The 23754-nt window shown below is 36.5% G+C and overlaps 1 protein-coding gene across 7 annotated transcripts in view; it reads left to right on the top strand.

The window, feature by feature from the left end:
• The window catches only part of LOC131144471 (cation-chloride cotransporter 1), a 131885-nt gene extending 111431 nt beyond the window's left edge, over positions 1-20454 (top strand). For 4 of the 7 annotated variants that reach the window (XM_058093142.1, XM_058093147.1, XM_058093145.1 and 1 more), the window contains 2 exons: positions 6214-6375; positions 19030-20454. In XM_058093142.1, the coding sequence (XP_057949125.1) occupies positions 6214-6375; positions 19030-20120 (1253 nt within the window). In that variant the 3' untranslated portion in view covers positions 20121-20454. The remainder of the gene's footprint in view (positions 1-6213; positions 6376-19029) is intronic. The other 3 variants (XM_058093148.1, XM_058093146.1, XM_058093143.1) reach the window with 1 other exon arrangement.
• The last annotated feature ends 3300 nt before the right edge of the window (positions 20455-23754 follow it).

Below are 23754 nucleotides of genomic sequence, written 5' to 3'. Positions count from 1 at the left end.
TAAGCATAGGAAAAACTCCTTGTAGTTTTTGAAGAGATGGATGGCCCAATCAAGCATGCTACTGATTAATAAAGACACCATGTGTAGAAATTGAGGAAGTCATATGACATGAATTAGACCCACCATGACTACCATTGAAATAGTACAGGCCATGCTTCTCAAGTCGGCCACCAATCCTCTTCTTTGTTTGGAGATCCTAAATATAACACTATGAAAGGAAAGAAGGTCACAAAATAGTTGTGAGACTTAGTTAATTGACTAACTGATAGCAAATTTAAGGGAAATTTAGGCACTTATAAGGAATAGATGGGACTGAGAAAATATTGCCAAAATCAAAAAATAGTGTAACGAAATCATCAACAAGAGTAACCTTAAGAGTGTAAAGTAGTGGGGTTCGAGGACAAAAATAAATAAATTTAGGACTATTTGACATATCGGCGGATGCACCAGAATGATGCGAATAGGTGTAGAAATAGAGTGATAGATTCTTCAATAAAGACTAAGATCTTAGGATAATGTTTTGGCAACCCTTCCTCATTCAAATAACTATTAAATATGTAAAATAACAAAAAAAGTGTCTCTTGCGCCTTTAGCTGCAATGGAGGGATTGCTAGGTAACGTGGGGTCGAATTCTTAAAACCATAGCCTTCAAATCTTCACAACCGTAGTTGTTTTGGAGCTGAGCTTTGTAGAAACATCTTCTCAAAAGATAAAATGCCAAAAACCTCCTAGAAAAGTGGCTGAAGACTCCTATTTACCAGGCCTTCCTGAAGTTTCCAAGAGAAGCCAACTCCTATTACAAAAGCCACTTACTAAAGCCCCACCAAAAATAAATCCCATCACAAAATTACACCCTGAATATTACCAAAAAAAAAAAAAAAACAAACACTCCAAAGCTAATTTGGCTCAAATGAACCAAAAATTTCAGAAATTACAGAAACATCCCTAGCACTCATAAATAACAATACTTGGTATAAGAAGAAAATTAAATAAAGATTGTTGATGCATCATTCCCCATTCTTAGTAAGTACTTGCCTCCATGCGAGTTGTCATCTTGGTTGTCCAACACATATTAGGGTCAATCTTCATGAATTCCTCCTCACTGATCCATGAATTCTCTTAATCAAGTCTGCCAGCCCATTTTACCAAGAATCTGAAATAAATTCCATCCCTAGTCTTCCCCTCTTTTGTACATGTATGGCATATTCAATTTTTCCTGCCTTGCTAGAAGTGACTTTGGTGTTCTTGCACTCAACACTTTGTATATCACCATGGAATGGGTATAAATCTGTCACATTAAAGATTGGTGATGTGTCCAAGCCATGAGGGAGTTCAACTTCATATGCATTTTCGCCAAATTAGCGCACCAATATTTCAACCTTTCAACTTGTGGTAAGCACATAAGTCTCTCTTTCCGAAGAAAATCATCACCCATTCGCCAACCTAATTCTCCTTGAACCACCTATCTTGGTTAGCAACTTCCTTGTAGAGTTGGTTCACACATCTTGGCATCATTCAACATATGCTCCTATTTGCTTATCCAGGATTTTTGATGGCCAGGACTTCTTTTCCACATGACTAGAAATCTAAAGTGATTATCATTTTTTCTTTTAATTTCCTGCACCTCAATTGCCCTTTTTGCCACATCTTTTCCTTGCAGGCAACCATTTCTGAAATTTTCCTGGTTTGAAATTCAACTCTATGACTGCAGTTCATAGCCCAAGTCCTCAATTTATGCTTTCTATACTTGCAATGTTGATCAATAGATTCTTTTTGGCTCACGTGTGAAGATTTCCCTTGAGCTGCATCCTCCAAATTTCTAGCATTCTTGGACTCCTAAAACATGTTTTCATTGCTGTCTTATTCTTGATTTGGCTTTGGTAGGACAACTACTTTATTAATTTCTTGTAGAATATGTTGATCATTAATAGCCTCATTATTGCAGGAATCATTCATGGAAATGGGACTAACATTAGTGACACGATTTTCTTTCATTGTAAGATTACTTATATCTTTAGGGTGAGGAAATGTACCAAGAGCTTCATGTGCTATAACTTGATTTTCAATTGAGGGAACATCTGAAAATTCCGTCAAGCATTTATCATTTTGAGTGACATGTTGGATTGTTTTATCAAAACTAATGGCCGGCATTTCATTCTTCTCCTTCTTTGTCACATCAACATTTTTTGTGGGCTTTAAAACTAGCTTCTTCTTGTCGCCATTTTTGTAGGTATTGACATGCCATCATGGACAACGCTTCAGTCTCTTTCCCAAGGACGACCAAGTAGAATATCGCATGTTTTCATGGTAGAATGTCACATGAAATGAGTTCTTTTTAAGGGATTCCAATCAAAAAATTGATCAGGCATCTTCTTGGCACAAATACTTCCTTCCTGTTATTAGAGCCTAGAATGCGGTATGGCTGCGGGTGTTCCACCACTCAAGCTTCAATTTTTCCACCACTACTTCAGCCATCAGATTTTTGCAGCTGTTGTTGTCAACTACTAACATACAAATCTTTCTTCCTATTGTGCATGCTGTTCTAAACAAGTCTTTTTCAGCCGATCATCTTTCATCGGTTTCAGCACAAAGCTTCCTCTTTTTCTCACCAGCTTTCTCAAAAAAATGAGTAAGAATTCTTGATACCACCATGGATTGTGCCTCTGTCATATTGCCAAGCCCGGCTATGGCAAGCATCCACAGGAGCCACATCACAATAAATGGATTCTTTAAAAGAGCCAATTGAGAAATTAACAAGACATCTTAAAGGGACAATTACCTCGCTTCCTTTGTTGAATCACAGAAATCTGGTATGGCTGTGGATGTCTTTCAGTTTTGAATCCCAGCTTGTCTACCATCTCTTGAGACACCAGATTCTCATTGCTCCCACTATCAATTATTGTGTTGCAAAGCTTTCCACCAGTTGTACATATAGTTCAAAATATATTCTTAAGCAGCCAATTGTTGCTGCTGGATGGAGGGGAAAGTAATGACCTTTGAATGATTAAAGCCTTACCAAGGACATCACCCTCAATCCCTTCTTCTGTCTTATCCTTTCAACTTCCAAATGCTGCTCTCAGCCCTCGAGAAATGCAAAATTCTCTTCACCATCAGCCTCTGGATCCTTGGCAAGATTTACTCTGCCTCGGCCCTCTTCATAGACTCGTTGAACTTCTGCCCATGCTCAAAGCATCTGTAGCATTTCACCACTGTTTTCCCATGGTTTACTTGGGCCACTTTCCCACTACCGTTGCTGTTTCGTTGGTTAGCACGTGTAGGGACTGCTGTCTGGCCAGTTCTATTGCTGCCACTCACCTTACTAGTTTCATGTACCACTGCTGCATTCTATCCCAGGCTTCATAGGCATGTTGCAGGTAAGTTGTGACTCAACTTCTAGTGCAAGCTGATAGGCATCTCTCACCTTATAAGGACACTGCAAGCTTACTTGCTCTTGTATGGTCATTAGACCATTCATGTAGCAACCAAACCCTTTGAGCGTTGAATTTAGCAAGATTGCACCACAATGAAAACTTATGAAACTCCAGGGTGTACTCTTTGACTGACTTCCCATGCTGTCTCAGGTTTTGAACCCTTTGGTACAAGGTTTGCTCATAATCCTGGGGGAGAAATTGAGCCTTCAGCTTCTCTGTCATCTTATCCATCTTTCGACATTACTTTTTTCCCTATTCTCTTGATGATGTTGATAATGTTTCCACCAAGTAGAAAGCAACTCCCTTGAGCTTTGCACTCACAAGCTTCACTTCCTTTTCTTCCACTGCATCATTCCATTTAAAATAAGTCTCAATGCTATCAACCCAGTCTAAGAATTCTTCGGGTTCCATATCACCACCAAATCCTGAAATATTTACTTGTACATCATACTCTTTGGAATTTTGTCGAGCACATGCAATGCGATCTTCACATCTTACAGGCCTTTCATTTTTTTGAGTAGGGGTTTCACTTTCAGAACTCCTATCATCAATAGAGCTGTCACTTTCAGCCTCAGATTGCTCATTTATTTCATTTCTTGCTCATAATCGCCATCATTTCAATGGCTTCAATTACACATAGATTGTGTAACAAGCTAATTAAGTAGTCTATGTTGTTCCTGCAGCTCTTGAAACATCTCGACCGTTATGTATCTACCACTCTGGCCCCTATTTCCTCTTCCACTCTTTGCAGCCATGAACCCACAAGATTGAACTTGCTCTGATATGTATTTGATGCAAATAGGTGTAGAAATAGAACGAGGAACTCAGAAATAAAGACTGAGATTTTAAGACAGTATTTTAGCAACTTTTCTTAATTCAAATGACTACAAAATGCATAAAATAATAGAAGGATGACTGCTGTGAATTTATGTTATGCAAATTTGCAAATAAGACAATTTTAAGTAACAACAGAAACTTAATCCTCAAATCAATACCTGTTTTGACACTTTCATAACGGTAAGAGCAACTTTTTGCTAGCCTCTCGCCCCTTTAGCTGCAATGGAAGGATTGGTATGCACCACAGGATCAAATCCTCAAAACCTTAGCCTCCAAATTTTCACAACCCTAAGTGGTTTGGAGCTGAGCTCTCAATAAAAATCTTCTTAAAGATAAATTGCCAAAAAACCTCTTAGAAATGTGGCTGAAAACTCCTATTTGTACTAGGCTTGAAGCTTCTAAGAGAAGCCAACTCCTATTTTTCACGTAACCCTCTCTATAAGCTGCCTATCTTCTAAAGCCCCACCAAAAAAAAATTCTCATAAAATCACTCCTTGAATGTTACAACAAAACCCCAAAGCTAATTTGACCAAAATGAACCTCAAATTTCAGAAATTACGTAAATACCCCTAGCACCCATAAATAGCAACACTTGATATAAGCAGAAAATTAAATAAAGACTGTTGATTGTGTCACAAAATCTATAACCCAAGTTGAGGAGGGTGAAGAGGCAAGAAGCCTGATTGTACCTGAATGGGCTAGTAGCACTAAATGTAAAAGATTGAGTTTGGAGTTTTTGAACCATGCAAGAAAAATATTGTTGAACTTTTCCCAAGTCATGGTGAATGATGTACTCAACTTCCTAGTGGAGTGACTGGGTGCGTTTGAAGTACTCATAAGAGACTAATTGGCCCAAGTTGGTTTCCCAAGGACATCCCAACAACAATCAATGGTATGATTTTCCTTGCCACAATGTGTGCAGATATGAGAATTGCCATGACAAAATGTTCCCTTTAATACACAACCGCTTCCATGACCACAATCCAAACCTCATCCTCCAAGTCATCCCCAACTACAGTTAAGGTAGTATCCATGGTTGAATCCTTGCGGGAAGGAGCTTGAGAAGAAGTTAGGCAGTACTAAACAGCACTTTCAGGAGTCCAAAATCCAGAAGTTACAACACTTCAGACTCCCCAAAATCCAGAACTTCAAGAAACAGCTATGACTACAGAATTAAGATTACAATAACCTAGGATGAATCACTTAACCACCAAGAACAGGGCAGACCACAGCAAAGTACAGCAGGCATTTAATAAACAACCTTGCAGCAGCTCCAGCCATTATGGCTGGCAGCAACTGGAAATGAATGAAGAAAAGAGCAGGGAATGAGCATATGAACACCAATTACCCAACCAGCAATAGGTACAAGATTGCAAGCAAACAATCATGAACACAACACCAAAAACAGCATCATCATCAAACCACAAACAGCGACAGAGGAACAGCAGCATACTAGAAACAGAATATAACTGCCAACCTAACCCAGAGGAAGCGTATCCTTAAACAACTCAAACGAATCTGAAAATAGGATTTGAGGACTGATTAGGGAAAGATAAAAAAATGAAAAACAGAGTATCAAAACCGATTCAGATAAATCAGATTTGAAGGAGATCAATGCTCTGATACCATGTTGTAATTGGACATGGAGGAGAGAAGAAGAGGAGAAAAGAGAAAGGAGAAGATAAAAAGAAAATAAAATTGAGCGGCAGTTTCCTAGAGTTTGCGTACAGTTCTAGGTTTGCCCCTTTTATATACTCTTAATAATAATAAAGTCTTAAGGACAAAAATACCCCCATTAAGACAACCTCATTACTAAAATAACATATTCTCTTCAGATACTAATCAACTCATATGCCCTAGATCCATTATCTTTTGTGTTCGTATGAGTATGCATACATCTGAACCTCTACAATTAAGTTTACCTGTTGCTTTTGTGCACCTGCAGTGATCATGTTCTTGATCTCTTGGTCATTCACAGTAGTATCTTTAGCCCTTGCAAGCCTTATATATTATTATGTAAGCATTAAAGGAAAGGCTGGCGACTGGGGGGATGGTTTCAAGAGTGCATATTTCCAGCTAGCTCTCCGCAGTCTTCGATCATTGGGAGGTATATGATGCTGATACTGAAAAAAATTGTAGTGTCAGATAGCTTTCTAGGAGTGCTATCTTTTAATCGAATTTCTTATACTAAATAATGTGGGTTTTGTTGATTGAATCGGTATTTCTGACATTCTAGTTTTTCTGAATTTGTTGCCTGCATGTCATGAAGTTGTTATGGCCAATCATTATTTGATGCTTTTGTTGGAATTTGTTTTGCTCGTTACCGTTTGGTGTTTTATAAAGTATTTGGGCTGATGATTGTGCTTGATTTTGTTCGTAACTGTTTGTGAAGTTTAGATCTGAATGATGACATCTACCTGTGGATGCAGTAACTTGTATTGATATACAACACAACAAAACAACAACAACAATGAATACTTTGCTATGAGTCTGGGGAGATGATCTTAGACTTTGTTATGTCATATGATTTTAGTATAATGAATACTTGCTTTAAGAAGAGAGAAGAACACTTAATAACCTTTAAAAGTGGACAAAATAGAAGTCAAATAGATTTTTTTTTTAACTAGGAGGGTAGATTGTTTATCATGCAAGGATTGTAAAGTTATTCCAGGTGAAAGCTTAACCACACAACATAGAGTCGTAGTGTTAGATATATGTATTAAAAAATGGAAGAAAAAGGATAAAATAAACCAGGGTAGGAGAACTAGATGGTGGAACCTAAAAGGAGAAAATGTAATAAAATTTAAAATAAGATGATCAAAGATGGGGATTGGACCTTAGAGGATGGGATGGATACAAATACTCTTTGGAATAGATTAGCTAGCTCTATTAAAAAGATAACAAAAGAGATTTTAGGTGAATCAAGGGGAAGATTCTCGAATAGCAAATAAAGTTGGTGGTGGGATAAAGATGTACAAAAAATCATAAAGACAAAAAGAATTTGGTATAAAATGTGACAAAAATGTAGAAATAGAGATAACTTTGAAAAATATAAGGAGGCAAGAAAAGATGCAAAAAGGGCCGTTAGTGAAGCTAAATATAGATCATTTAATAGTTTGTATGATAGATTAGGTACAAAAGAAGGGGAAAGAGATATATTTAAACTTGCTAAAGCTAGAGAAAGGAAGAGCAAAGACTTAGGAAATGTAAAACGCATAAAAAGTGAGGATGATATTGTCTTGGTTAAGGACGAAGATATTAAAGAAAGATGGCGAAGTTACTTTAGTAAGTTGTTTAACGAAAACCAAATAGAAGACTTAAACTTAGAATTGTCAAATGAGGAAAAGACTAAAAATATAAGATTTATTCGCAAAATTAGAGTTAACGAAGTTAAGTTTGCACTAAAAAAGATAAAAAATGGGAAAGCCATAGGACCAGATAACATCCCAATTGAAGTTTGGAAATGCTTGGGTGATAAAGGAATTATATGGTTGACTAATTTATTTAATACAATTGTAAAAACTAAGAAAATGCCAGATGAATGGAGGAAAAACACTTTAATACCTATATACAAAAATAAATGAGATATTCAAAATTGTAATAACTATCGTGGAATTAAAACTTACGAGTCACACGATGAAACTATGGGAAAGAGTATTTGAACAAAGATTAAGGTTAGAAACGAAGATCCCAGAAAATCAATTTGGTTTTATGCCTGGGAGAACTACCACGGAAGCTATTTATTTTTTAAGAAGATTAATAGAAAAGTTTAGGGAAAAGAAGAGGGACTTGCATATGATATTTATTGACCCTGAGAAAGCATATGATAGGATACCTAGGGAAGTTCTATGGTAGGTTTTAGAAAAAAAGGGTGTATGTTGTAGGTATACCGATGTCATTAAGGATATGTACGATGGAGTAATGACTAGTGTAAAGACTATAGATGGAGAAATTAGAGAATTTCCAATTACCATAGGTGTACATCAAGGATCTGCTTTGAGTCCTTATCTTTTTGCTTTAGTGATGGACCAATTGACTAAGAGTATTCAAAAGGAGGTTCCATGGTGTATGTTGTTTGCAGATGATATTGTATTAATTGACAAAACTAGGAATGGAGTAGAGGCTGAGTTAGAATTATGGAGAGAAGTTTTGGAATCTAGAGGCTTTAAGATAAATAGAAATAAAACAAAATATATGAGATGTAATTTTAGTAATGATAGGAGGAATATTGGAGACAAAGTTAAACTTGATGATGAAGAAATAAATAACACTTGTAGATTTCGATACCTTAGATCTATTATGCAAGCTGAAGGAGAAATTGAAGATGATGTAATGCATAGAGTTAAAGTAGGTTGGGTAAAATGGAGAAGTGCTTCAAGTGTGCTATGTGATTGTAGAATACCCTTAAAATTGAAAGGGAAGTTTTATAGGACAGCTATAAGACCAGTTATGCTATATGGATCGGAATGTTGGGCGACGAAGAAACATAATATCCAAAAAGTAAAAGTTGCCGAGATGAGGATGCTTAGATGGATGAGTGATAAAACATTGAAAGATAAATTAAGGAATGAACATATTCATGGTAAGTTAGGTGTAGCTCCTATAGAAGATAAGATAAGGGAGTGACGACTCAGATGGTATGGACACTTGCAATGTAGGCCTTATAGTGCACCTGTAAGAAAGAGTGACTTAGTTACCGTGAGAGGCAGTAGAAGGGGTAGGGGTAGACCTAAAATAACTTTGGAGGAGATAGTGAGTAAGGATTTAATATCCTTGAATCTATCGAAAGAAATGGTACATGATCGCATAAATTGGTGGAAAATGATTCATATGGCCAACCCCACTTAGTGGGACTAAGGCTTGATTTTGTTGTTGTTGTTGTATTAATATGACATCTGGAAATATTTTATCTGGCCAATGGATTCATTGAATATTATATAGATGGTTATGCTTGTTTCTAGGCTCTCTTTTACTGTATATTAATAAGAGGAACTTGAATATATAGACATAACATAATTAGAAACTTGAATATATTATTTGGCCTTTATGGTGTGTTCGCTCTGGATGCTTTAAGGGAGCGAGCTTTTTGGAAATTCAGCGATATTGGAGGAATTTTTTGCTTTGATATTTCAAAGTATTTTTTTTTTTTTTTGGGTTTTCAGTTCTTTTCTTTCTGGACTTTTTTCAGAATTTTGATTGGAGATGTATTATTCTCCCTTTTGTAAATTCTTCTTTCTAATGAAATATTTTCTTTTGCTTAAAAAAAATGATAGCTAATGTTGAAAAAAATGCAGTTAGAGTGAAAATTTGGTTGCTACAGATCAAAATGATGAGCAACTAAGGAACAACATATCCAATAGGTAAAAGTTTCCAAATTTAGAATGCTAAGGTGAATGAGTGGTACAATGGTAAAAGATAAATTAAGGATTGAACATATTCCCGTTAAGTTAGGTGTAGCTCTAAAGATAAGGAAGGGGCAGCTTTTAGAGTTTGAGCATCTACAATGTTGGCCAAATAGTGCACCAAGAGGAGGAATGATTCACTTACCGTTAGGGGCGGTAAAAGTGGTAGGGTAGACCTAAAATAACTTGGAATGGGATAATAAGAATTTTTAGTAGCCCTGAAATTGTTGGAGGAAATTGCTCACAATTGTTTAAATTGGTGGAAAAAGATTCATGTTGGCAATCCCATTTAGTGGAACTTCAGGCTTGGGTTTTTGTTGTTGTTGTATGTTTTCTTGGGGAAGGACTATAAGTTAAGGTGTTATCCCAAGAGGGGGGTCAATTGGGTATTTTAAAATTTAACGTGCAGAAGTTTAACCAATTTATCTTAATTTGTTTTTCACAAGTGATCTAAATATTCTGATCACTGCAACACTATTTCCAGCAAACAACTATACCAATATTGATATTCCTAAATATGAAACCAAATCACAAGATTTACAATATTTTCAGAAGATTAATATTTATAACACTATGTTCAGCCAAAGAAAGGTTGATGTTAGAATTTGAGTAATTAATGAATCAATACAAACAATTCCAGCAGATTAAATTTAATTTAAATCCATAGCTACAGCAGAGTTTGATTGGTATAGGTATTCAAATCATTCATGGCATTCACAACTCAACGTAAAACATTCATAGCATTCACAGCAAATATATCTCAAAATAAATATGCATGAAAAGTAAAGGAGATGAGGGAAAGAGTGACATCGGTATTTTTTAGAAGGTTCGGAAACTCACAGTGAGGATTTTACTATCCCTCCTTCTAGGCAGAGATACCTTTCTCTTTTAGTAGGCGGAGATGCCTTTACAAAAGCCTCCTTCAATAGGCGGAGACGCCTCTCTTCTTTACGTAGGTGAAGTTACCTCTCTCCTTTGCATAGGCGGAGCACCCCACTCCTTCACTAGGCCGAGTCGCCTCTGTCCTTTCAGTAGGTGGAGCACCTCTCTCCATTCAATAGGTGGAGCACCTTTCAAGCAAGAACGGCCCTCTTGCTTGCCAATGATTCACAACTGAACCGTCAGTTTACAAATAAATCAATAGCAAATTTGTACGAGGAAAAACACTCTCAATAGAGCAGATTTGTATGTGTAAAAATCACTATGATACTCTCAAAATATATTTGCTAAGCTCAAGAGATTTGCAGGGTTTTCTGGGTTTGAAAACTTGAAACTTCAAGTATAAAACTGAAAATTATTTGCATAGAAAGGAACAGTGCACAGCGGTTTTTTAAAGTAGAAATCATTGTATTTGCATGCTATATGGTTGCCCTAAAATGATTTGTGCAAGTTTTGGTAACAACATATTTCAAAATCGGAAAGCTATCGCGCTGTTCGCAGAACATATCGTGCACTTTGGTTGACTGAACTGGGAGTTCGGTCTCCCGAACCAATTAAAATCATGAATCTCAAAACAAGCAGTAGCCTTTCGGTTGACTGAACTTTACGTTTGGTCGCCTGAACCCGTTCAATCGACTGAACGCTCAGTTCGGTCACCCAAACCAACACTGTCTAGACTTTAACAATGGCAGTAGCTGTTCGGTCGACTGAACCATAGGTTCGGTCGCCCAAACTCTCTGATGCCAAATCAGTTTGTTTAGGTTCCTGCATTCGGTCGACTGAGCATAAGCCTTGGTTGCCCAAACACCCTGAAATTCAGTGTTCTTTATCTTTTTGATTCCAAAACTCATTTGTATCCTTTTGAAAAGATATTTGGACTTTGTAAAAATATTTTCCAAGTATTTGAAAAGATCTCTAGGTCCAATAATTAATCCTAAGAGCTTCATAAACAAATACTAATTTGAGAAGTACTTACATTAGACTTATGTTACAATAAACATGGAATACTATCTAAGTCTTTGTCTTTAAGCTTGATCATCATCCAAGCTCTTATTCAATAGCCATTCTTCATTTTACTTGTGTTCTTCATGGCTTTACATCGTTCAATGTGCTTGTAAGCTATAACACCTATAGGTACACTTGATAGCACAATTAGATTCCTTAGTTTGTCATTATCAAAACGAGATTAAGCCTTGTTAGGCCAACAAGGACTTTTTGTTCTCCTTTATTGTATCTGTAGCTCCTTGCCATCTTTAATAAAGCTTCTTTTGCTATCAAAAAATAAAAAATAAAAGAATTGTTGGAAGGCATGTACTATGCAGATGTTGTGCAATTATATTAGCAAATCAGAGGTACATATATATAGGGTACTCTCTTTAATTATATATTTAAGGGTCTGGGAAATCATGGCTGGCTGAAAAATGACTGCCACTTAATGAAGCCATACAATTTCTGACCTCCTGAAATGGCTCTTAAAACAGTTTGCACTTAATCCCAGAGAGAAGCCAAATACCGCACTTTGTCCCAAAGAATCCCCATAGCACAGCACTTAATCCCAGAGAGAAGCCAAATACCGCACTTTGTCCCAAAGAATCCCCATAGCACAGTACAAAGAGCACACCTCCACAGCCTCATGGCATCCTTGCCTTTCCCAAATCCAGTGAAGGAAATAATCAAGAGCTCCTCCACAGACTTTGGACAAACTCACAGTTCACCAAGCAGTCAAAAAAGAGTATTCCACAAGCCCTTGGTAATGAACATGTAAAAAAAAAATGACACATCCTCCAAGCTACTTCGACACATAAGAAACATTAGGAGACAAAGATTTAGAGCTCAGAAGGCCTCCTACCCTGCAGCAGGTTGTTAGTGTTTACTCTATTAAGTACCACCAGCTAAACAAACACTTTTATCATAGAAGGAACTTTAGCCTCTCAAATTCGCCAGAGAGAGGAAAAATTACATCAACTTTAGTGAGGTGAGAAAAGAAAATTTTATACAAATAATCTCTGGACGAGTTCAAGGACCAAACTCTACCGTCACTCCTATCAAATATTTAATGGCAGCCCTCCAGCACAATGATCAAAGAAGCAAGTCCTCTTCCTTTCAATCATTTAAATCCCTCATAAGGCAATATAAACAAGCAAAGGAACAAAATAACACACACCCCACCCAAACAGACACAAAAAAATGCAAAGGAACAAAAGCTAATATGATTACCTCTACACAAGTGGAACTTTGGTTAAGAAAAAGAAGGGTACACCTGCCTTATGAACATCCAAGGACTGAAGAATTTCTTAAGCCCAAATCAGCTTCCCATCCATTATCTTGAATGCCATATTTACTTATTATTACTTTGTCCCAAAAGGAATTCACCTCCAAAGGAAACTAACCATTTAGCCAAAAGGACAGTTTTTTTTCGACACCACATTCCTATGAGCCAACCCTCCTCCTTCCTTTAACCTACAAACCACCTTCCGCTTAACCAAATGATCTCTCATCTCCCCCGCACCTGATCATAGAAAATCCCTCATAACTATCTCAAGCTTATTAGGTTCCCCTGGCACAATCCTAAAAAGAGATGAAAAAAACATATAGTTGTAGCGAGGCTGGCTTGTATGAGATAAATTCCACCTCCCAAAGATAACAGAGCTCCTCCCAACCAACCTATCGCTCAACCATCGGCAAGAACCTTAGAAATGATCTTATAAACACTTTGTTACTAAACTGATTGGCCAAAACTCATAAACCTTAGTTAACCTACTCTTCTTGGGCTCTAAGGTAATGAAAGTAGAGTTAACACTCTTCCCCAATTTACCATTCCCATGAAAAATCGTAAAGAACCTTCATTAAATCCCCCCACCACTTCTCAACACACCTGAAGAAAAAGAAGAAAGCAATGTTGAAACTATCTGGTCTTGTAGCCTTAGCACTCTCTAGATTAAACACTGCTGCCATAACTTCCTCCACATCAAAAATCCTTTCCAACCAAGACATCAGTGTATACGAAATAGGTCCCTTATCCAACCCTTCAATCATTGTCCTATCTAAATCCTTCCTCAATAAACAAATTTTTAAAGAAATCAGTGGCCTCCTCTGCTACCATCCTAACATCGGTCGATAATTCTCCAGACCTCTACTCTATTTCCATAATATAATTGTTGCCACATTTGTCCAGTGGCCACCTATTGAAAACAAAAATTGAGTTACAATCCCTAAACAATTTGTAAAGAAATCAGTGGCCTCCTCTGCTATCAACCTAACATCAGTCACTGATTCTCCAGACTCAACTCCATTTCCATAATATATTATGCCCTGTTTGCCCATTTGCCACCTTATGGGATTTTTTGGTCTGCCTTTACCTTTTTCTTCATTCCTTTTATTTGGAAAACTTTGAGTTACAACTCTCTCCCTTGTCCATTTATTTTTTTTTTTTCATCCAACTTCTAACTTCCTTCTAAAGTACACTCTCTTAACACATTTCTTCAATTTCATTCTTTTGACTTCCTCCTCTCTTGTAAGCTCCTCCTCAATTTCCTTGCTATCAAGCACATTCCATCCATTCGAAATACTTACTTTTTTCACTCTAACACCTGCCTCTTAGGTTCCAATTTTTAAAACCTCTTTAATCCCCATTAGCTTCTTCATAAATCTTAAACCCTCCCAACCAACAACCTCACACCTACTCCAAGGCTTCTTAACTAAATTGCAAATACCATGATAGTGCAACCAAATATCTCAAAGTTAGAAGGTGTAGGACTCCACCTAACCTTTCTAGACTTCAACTTACTAGGAAAATGATCAAAAAGAGGTCTAGCTATAGTCTCTTGAGTGACATCAAGAAACTCATCCTTCCAATCATTAGTAAAAAGACATTGACGTAGCCGACTGGCCACCAGTCTTGCCTCTCCTCTCCCCGAGCAAATAACATATTATTATGCAATTGGATCTCTCCCAGACCACAGTCTTTAATGAAAAAAATCATCATAACACTGCATACTAGAAGAAAATCTGCCATTTTTTCTTTTCTTTTTTTTTTTCCCTGGTGAAAATCTAACTACTTCAGCCATCCCCTACTAATTACAGCCTCCAATTCCTCCCAAAACTGGGACCTATAGGTACGCGTAGAAGGACCATAGACCGAAGTAGACCGCTGCTTCCCACTCCTCCTAACCTTCAACAAAATATGCAAGGAAAAGAACCCCTAATAAAGTCCACCTACCCACCCTTGTGCGCACCAAAATACCTTTGTTGCCGCTTGAGAAGATTGGGAAAAAAAAAAAAACACAAAAACACCAATAACAACAACAACAATCTTTTCCTTTGCCTGGCCAAATCTTCCTAATAATACTCCCATCCACACATTCCAACTTAGTTTCCTATAAAAGTGAAACATCAAGGGTGTATCTGACCTTCAAGTCTTGAACCAAACCCTAGTTTCTAAATTGCCTAACTTTCTATCATTCCAACTCTAACTTCCTATATTAACTATCCTTCCCCCTTCCATAACTAAGGTTTCTAATCAACACTTTCTGAGCCCTGGTTTTCTCTTTTCACAAGTCTAAGGCAAAAGAGCCATTCTAACCTCCTTTCCTAAAATACTTACCAGTTTAAACCTTATCTCATCTAAAAAGGCCTTCCAATCTCAACTGTCTCTCTCACTCCGTGAAGGACAGAAGGTAATATCCTTTCCCCCTTTAGCTCTCTCATTCCAGCACAGAGAAATATTCAACAAATTAGGTTCATTAACTTGAATGGAAGAATCCCTTTTAAAGGCTTAGAAACCCCTTGAGCTATCTTATTGTGAATCACTTGAGATTTAGATGGCCTGCATAGCTTCCTTCAAATGGCGAGCGCCTGCACATTTTCAGAGCCCCATCATAGTCCGGTAGCCCTCCTTCCTGAAAGAATAAATCACACTCCCCAAATTGACAGTATCCAAGCTTGTTGCCTCATCATTATGTCTTAACATTTCCATTTCTATAAAATTAGTCTCTGAAGCTATGGGTTTCAATTAACTGTTCCAGCAATAATTTTGTTTCCAATTCACTCATCTTCCTCCTCCTCCCTGTACACGTTGTAAGATGAGGAATTTAACCCTTCACTTCCCTATGTCTCCTCCATACCTTCTGCATTCAGCTCAGCTTTCCATATGAATACTCATCTCATCGACTTCGCTTCATACTTTATCCTGGTCTAAAGGTTTGCCGGCTTCACCATTGTCAGAAACTTCCTTTGCACATTCCCCTTGTCAGAAACCCGAATTTTGCTATTCAAGATGGAGACCAGAAACTTCACAATTATTCCCCAAATTCTCTTCCAGTGCATCATCCTCTGCACCTCCTCTTTGACTATCCCTGGCATCGCCCCCTCTAGCTCTGTGCATCGAAGAGTGTCAATCTCAATTTCCCTGTTCCATTTTCTTAGTGATCCTTAATATTGGGCTTCAATTTAGGAGTCCAAATATTTAACACTTTAACTGCAGCCCCATACCTCATTTTGGGCTTAAGAAAGTATTGGACTGCCTTAGTAAAGGAAGGCCTGGACATTGACAACCCAGAACTTTTCTTCTCACAATAAAAGAATAGGTTATCTCCACCTTTTATAGGCCTACCATGGGAATACCCCATTTTGAAATCTCAACTTTTTAATCCATAGATAATCTGATTTTTTTGACCAAAACTGCTGAAATTGGTCATTTAACCAAATAGCCCCATTCACCCAAAAGCCAAGAAAGACAACCTTTCTCCAGATTTTTCCATAATTCTCATCATGTTCGATCCAAAGCATTTCTCCAGCTGTAAGATTTTTCAGCCTGCTTTGATGATATGAGTAAATTCCCTGAGCTCCTGTTGTTGTCATGCACTCTGATCTAAATTCAGATTTAAGTATCAATTGGGTAAGAATTTGGGCAGGAATCAAATAAGGAGGATCACAAGGTTTCAGAATTATGGGGTTAAGGCTTATGGGAGTTTGTCATGGCTCATTGAGGGAGAGACTTATTGGCTATATATTTTGTAACCTAATCATCACATTAATCTCTATAGGCTTGATTACAGGAAGTCCCCATGCACTAAAATCTTCAACCATATAAATTCATGAACAGTAAGAGCCATGGCTTGATACTTGGCATGTGTTTTGTTTAGTTTCTTTATCTTCTGTAGTACCATGTGAGACCACCGGTTATTACAGAATTTAAGTTGATGGATAGAGTAGGTTTTTCTGGTGTCATGGGATTCTAGTTGCTTAAGGGTGATGGGTTGATTTTCTGTTTCTCGTGGTTGGAGGATGGTTTTCAATGGGCTTCTTGAGGGGTGCATGAGCGTTACAGGAATTTCGTAATTAGTTTTTAGGGTCTTGATAGAGATGGTAGTTCTGTGTTGTTGTGGAGGAGATTTTGGTGTTGTTTGACTCCTGACTTTATTTCTTAGAGCATGTCAATTAAATTCTTTGTTGTCCTTAACCGTTCTTACAGTTTTCTACTGTCTTTACTGTTTCCAGTATGCACTATTTATATCCAGTCTCCCATATTGAATGTGTAGATTTGATTGTTAAAGCTTGATATGCATCGTACTCGCAACCTAACAACTTAAGCTTTTATGAATAAAGTGGTAGTCCAACTAGGGCTGCAAACGAACCAAACCGCTCGTGAGCAACTCGGTAAGAGCTCGTTCGAGCTTGTTTCATAAGTTAGCCAAGCGTGAACACATACAGGCTCGGCTCATTTTAGCTTGGGAACAGGCTCGATTAGAGCTCAATTTCAGTTTCAATATTTTACAAATATTTTATTTATTAAAGTTGCTGATTTAGCTATTACTTTCTTATACAAATTAGAAAAATGATAGATAAATCCATTAATAATAATAATAATAATCAATTGAATATGAACTTGGCTTATATAGGAAAAGGGAAGACCTATTACACATTCATCTTCCAATGTGGGATGTGGGATCTGGAAAATGTAAACTGAGTTTAGACTTATAAAAGTGGGGAAGAGAGGTAGAGAGTTGCATTCTTGGGGACTAATACTTGTCCCACATCAGAAATGCAATAGAGTCATTCCCTCTATTGCTTATAAAATTCAGCCTGCAATATATGCTCATTCACCAATTATAGGTCTTCCACTCCCTCTCCCTCCGTTGTGGACCTACTTCCATGCTGGTCTACTGGGCTTAAATCCTTAATCCCATTGGTTGGCTTGAGTGTAATATTTAACTTTAAGACTAGTTTTAGCTTGGGTTTAATTTGGTCTGGCTTTCAGTTTACTTTGAAACCAAGTCGTGCTTGAGCTGAGCCTGAGCCTATAATTTGAATGGCACGCTGAGCTAGAGCCTGATTTTTTGAGCTCAACCCAAGCCGAGCCAAGCCCGAGCCTGAGCTTATCTCTTTTTTCGTCGATCCAAGCCCGAACATGCCGAAGCTCGGCTCAGTTTGGCTTGTTTGCAGCCCTAAGTCTAACATGGTATCAAAGCCAAGTTGCCAAGAGGTCCTGGGTTCTAATAGCGTTGCGCATGTTTATTGTTTGGTGGTTAAAAATTATTTTATTCCTTGTAATGGATGTTATTATCGTATGTCTCTCTCCACAGAGACTGAGCTGCATGTGCAAGCATTGAGGGCTTGATAGACATTGTTTGCCCATAACTTAATAGCTCAAGCTTTTTTGTGAGTTGTAGTCTATATGGTACCTACGCGCCATAGTTGCCAAGAGGTCCTGGGTTCTAGTTATGTTGCCCGCATATATTGTATGGTGGTTAAAAATTATCTTATTCCATGTATTGAGTTTCATTATCATTTGTTTATCTCTCTACATGTAATCAAGTTGCACATATGGGGGAGTATTAAGATTTGATATACATTGTTGGCCACAATCTAACAATTTAAGATTTTGGTAAAAATTATCTTATTCCTTGTAGTGAGTGTTATCATTTGTTTCTCTCGACATGTGATTGGGCTGCATGTCCAGTGGACTGTTAAGACGCAATATACATTGTTGGTAAATTAATAAACTGCTAGTTTTGGATTGACAGACCAATTATGCATCTTACAGGATGGTCTTAGGGTGGTGGCAGAGAATTTTCAAATTCCGTCAACAACGTTAAACAGCTAGGAAAGTTGACATGTATATTTGCAGTTCTCAAATTTATAGCAACTGGCAAACTGCTCATTATATGTGCTTTGAAACCCAGAACATAAATGGTAGTTGAATTGGTTTACCTTGTCTGATCTTCCCCATCATCCTTGTTGTCATGATCATCATTATGTTGGTGGTGGGGTTGGTGGAAGTGGTTATTATTTTTGGGTGGTTTAGTAATAAAAAAATTGAATTTATGGGCATGCTTATTTACAGTATAGGTTTTTTTGTAGTTTTGAGTGTATGCTTGGTTGCCATGTTCTTGTCATTGACAGCTTCTTTATGTTTGCAGCAAGCCAAGTGCACCCAAAGAACTGGTACCCAATCCCTCTCATTTTCTGCCGACCATGGGGCAAGCTGCCCGAGAATGTACCCTGCCATCCCAAACTTGCAGATTTTGCCAACTGCATGAAGAAAAAAGGCCGTGGAATGTCCATCTTTGTCTCTATCCTAGATGGAGACTACCATGAGTGTGCAGAAGATGCCAAGGCTGCCTGTAGACAGCTCAGTACCTACATTGACTACAAGCGTTGCGAAGGTGTTGCAGAGATAGTTGTAGCCCCCAGTATGTCTGATGGATTCCGCGGCATTGTCCAGACCATGGGCCTTGGCAATCTCAAGCCCAACATTGTGGTAATGCGATACCCTGAAATATGGCGCCGTGAAAACTTAAGTGAAATCCCAGCCACCTTTGTTGGAATAATAAATGATTGCATTGTTGCCAACAAGGCGGTTGTTATTGTCAAGGGCCTCGATGAATGGCCAAACGAATATCAAAAGCAGTATGGCACCATCGATCTGTATTGGATTGTGAGGGATGGTGGTCTAATGCTTCTACTCTCTCAGCTTCTCCTTACCAAAGAGAGCTTTGAGAGTTGTAAGATTCAGGTGTTTTGCATTGCAGAGGAGGATTCTGATGCGGAAGAGCTCAAGACTGATGTGAGGAAGTTCCTTTATGATCTTCGAATGCAGGCTGAAGTGATTGTAATAACAATGAAATCATGGGATGCTCAGGTGGAGGGTGGATCCCAGCCAGACGAGTCAGTGGAGGCATTCATGGGTGCTCAGCAACGGATTGCCCATTACTTGGCTGATATAAAGGAGAAGGCTGAGAGGGAGAGGACACCACTAATGGCAGATGGGAAGCCTGTGGTGGTGAATGAACAGCAGGTGGAGAAGTTTCTTTACACGACCTTGAAGCTGAACTCAACAATATTGAGATACTCGAGAATGGCAGCAGTTGTACTGGTGAGTCTGCCACCACCACCTTTAAGCCACCCAGCTTACTTCTACATGGAGTACATGGATCTGTTGGTGGAAAATGTACCACGGCTTTTGATAGTAAGAGGATATCGTAGAGACGTTGTGACTTTGTTCACATAGTTACCTTGTTTCCTGGTCCTCTCCTTTTTTCTTTTGTTTTTTCATTTGATGTTCATATCTTCTTTTTAACCCATTCTGATCAGTGTTGCAGCCAAATGTAGACATTCATTCTTTTGACCACCGTTTTTGCTGAAGCGGATCTTTTTCCGTTGGCGGATTTTGATGGACATTCTAATTTGTTTAGTCCTGGAATATCGAGGCATATTTATTATACACAAATAGGACCGCAATTGATAGTTCTTTTCCCGTACTCATAGTGCCTGGGCGTTAAGAATTCAAATCTCAACTGGACTTTCAGATTTTATGTAAGATTTTAATAAGATTCATTCTCACATGTTGGTTTTCAAATTTGTATGTAGTTTTGTTCTGTAACGGGTTGACTTCAATTTGGCTAATGGTTTGGTTTTGTTTAGAAATACAATACCTGGTTTGATGAATTGGTGGACTCTGAGTTGACCAGGAAACAAATCAAAAGAGAATCTTTTTTTTTTTTGTTTTAACAAGAAAATTCATTAGCTAAACCAAAAATTTAATGGTCATTTTGTATAATTTCTATTTCAGTTTCTCATTTATTGTTCCGTAGCGACAAAACAAGTCAAAATATGCATGCATGTTAGTTTTATTATTTTATTATTGGACTTTTCAATAAAAAATAACAAGGGGTTCATCTAGTATTAAATGTGAAAAATTATGAAAATATGTCATAAATAAAAGTTAAAAATAAAATTTAAACTAAATGTCAAAAGCCAATTAGCTTGACTTTATGATTTTGTAAAATTTAAATAAGTTAAAGTTTTGAAAATTGTTTATTTTATCTTTTTATCAAATAATCATTAAAATAATAAAAAATATAAACACAACAATAACAAAACCAAGTCTTATGTCTCACTAAGTAGGTTTGGTTATATGAATTCTTTTTTATAGACCATTTCTTTTGACAGATTTAGGGACATCAAATCTTTACTATCTTCTGTTAAGTTATTTTAGCTCTATCCTAACCCCTTTATTCCCCCTCCCATAGTAACTAACTCATCCTCGCTAGTGCAATATGTAGCCTACGTTACAAGTGTTCATATCATCTGAGTTGTTCTTTTCTTATCTTACCTTCTATAAGAGTTATACCTAATTTACCGCGAATATATTCATTTTTTAATTTATCTTTCAACATTATACCACTCATCCATCTAAATATTTTCATTTCGGTAACTTTTACTTTTTGGATATTATATTTCTTCGTCATTTAACATTTCGATCCATATAGCATAGCCGGTCTTATAACTGTCTTATAAAACTATCCTTTCAATTTTAAGGGTATTTTAAGATCATAGAGCACACTTGAAGCACTTCTCCGTTTTACCCAACTTGTTTTAACTTTATGCATTACATCATCTTCAATTTCTCCTTCAACATGCATAATAGATCTAAGGTATCGAAATCTACAAGTGCTATTTATTTCTTCATCATCAAGTTTAACTTTGTCTCAAATATTCCTTCTATCATTACTAAAATTACATTTTATATATTCTGTCTTATTTCTACTTATCCTAAAGTCTTTAGATTCCAAAGCTTTTCTCCAAAATTCTAACTCAACCTCTACTCCATCCCTAGTTTTATCAATTAATACAATATCATCTGCAAACAACATACATCATGGAACCTCCTTTCGAATACTTTTTATCAATTGGTCTATCACTAAAGCAAAAAGATAAGGACACAAAGCAGATCCAAGATGTACACCTATGGTGAATGGAAATTTTCTAGTTTTTCCATCTATAGTCCTTATACTAGTCATCATTTCATCGTACATATCCTTAATGACATTAGTATACCTACTTCATATACCCTTTTTTTCTAAAGCCCACCATAGAACTTCCCTAGGTATCCTATCATATGTTTTCTCAAGGTCAATAAATATCATATGCAAGTCCCTTTTCTTTTCCCTAAATTTTTCCAATAATCTTCTTAAAAGATATATAACTTCTGTGGTAGGTCTCACATGCATAAGACCAAATTGATTTTATGAGACCTTCGTTTCTAACGTTAACTTTGTTCAACTATCCTTTCCCCCGTAGTTTCATTAACTCATAAGTTTAATTCCATGATAGTTATTATAATTTTGAATATCTCTTTTATTTTTGTATATATGTATTAAAGTGTTTTTCCTCCATTCATCTGACATTTTCTTAGTTTTTATAATTGTATTAAATAAATTAGTTAACCATACAATTCTGTTATCACCTAAGCATTTCCAAACTTCAATTGAAATGTTATCTGGACCCATAATTTTCCCATTTTTTATTTTTTTTTTAAGTGCAAATTTAATTTCGTTAACTCTAATTTTGCAAATAAATCTCATATTTTTAGTCTTTTCCTCATTTGACAATTTTAAGTTTAAATCTTCTATTTGGTTTTCATTAAACAACTAACTAAAGTAACTTCGTCATCTTTCTTTAATGCCTTCGTCCTTAACCAAGATAATATCATTCTCACTTTTTATACATTTTGCATTTCATAAGTCCTTACTCTTCTTTCTCTCACTTTAGCAAGTTTAAATATATTTATTTTCCCTTCTTTTGTATCTAATCTATAATACAAACTATTAAATGATCTGTATTTAACTTCACTAACGGCCTTTTTTGCATCTTTTCTTGTCTCCTTATACTTTGAAAAGTTATATCTGTTTTTATATTTTTGTCACGTTTTATACCAAATTTTTTTTGTCTTTATGTCTTTTGTACATTTTTATCCCACCACAAACTTTCTTTGCTATTCGAGAATCTTCCCCTTGATTCACCTAAAATCTCTTTTACTATCTTTTTAATAGAGTTAGTTAATCTACTCCAATGAGTATTTGTATCCACCCCATCCTCTATAGTCCAATCCTCATATTTGATTATTTTATTTTTAAATTTTATTATATTTTCTCCTTTTAGGTTCCACCACCTATTTCTCTTACACTAGTTTATTTTATCATTTTTCTTCTACTTTTTAATACATATATCTAACACTAAGACTCTATGTTGTGTGGTTAGGCTTTCACCTAAAATAACTTTACAATCCTTGCATAATAACGATCTACCCTCCTAGTTAAAAAAAAAAAATCTATTTGACTTTTATTTTATTCACTTTTAAAGGTTATTAAGTGTTCTTCTCTTTTCTTAAAACATGTATTCATTATACTGAAATCATATGACAAATCATATGACATAACGAAGTTTAAGATCATCTCCAAATACTCATTTTTGTCTCCTTATCCATATCCTCTATATATCATCTCATAATTTTTATTATCCCTTCCAACGTGTCCATTCAGATCTTCTCCTATAAATATTTTCTCAATCCTTGGTATGTCTTGTATAATACTATTCATATCTTCCCAAAATTGACTCTTAAGATTTTCTACTAAGCCGACTTGAGGAGCATAAGCATTGATATTTATTATCTCTTGTCCTAATACCATCTTAATTTTTATAATTCTATCACCTACTTTATTTACATCAACAACGCTATCTTTTAAGTTTTTGTCTATAATAATTCTTACTTCATTCTTATGTTTTTATTTTCTAGTGTACCAAAGTTTAGATCTTGATTTATCAATTTTTCTAACTTTCTCCCCCACCCACTTAGTTTCTAG

The sequence above is a fragment of the Malania oleifera genome, chromosome 12 (genome assembly GCF_029873635.1).
Source record: "Malania oleifera isolate guangnan ecotype guangnan chromosome 12, ASM2987363v1, whole genome shotgun sequence".
Taxonomy (NCBI): Eukaryota; Viridiplantae; Streptophyta; class Magnoliopsida; order Santalales; family Ximeniaceae; genus Malania; species Malania oleifera.
The sequence above is the reverse complement of the archived record's forward strand: the minus strand, read 5'-3'. Positions and strand labels throughout refer to the sequence as shown.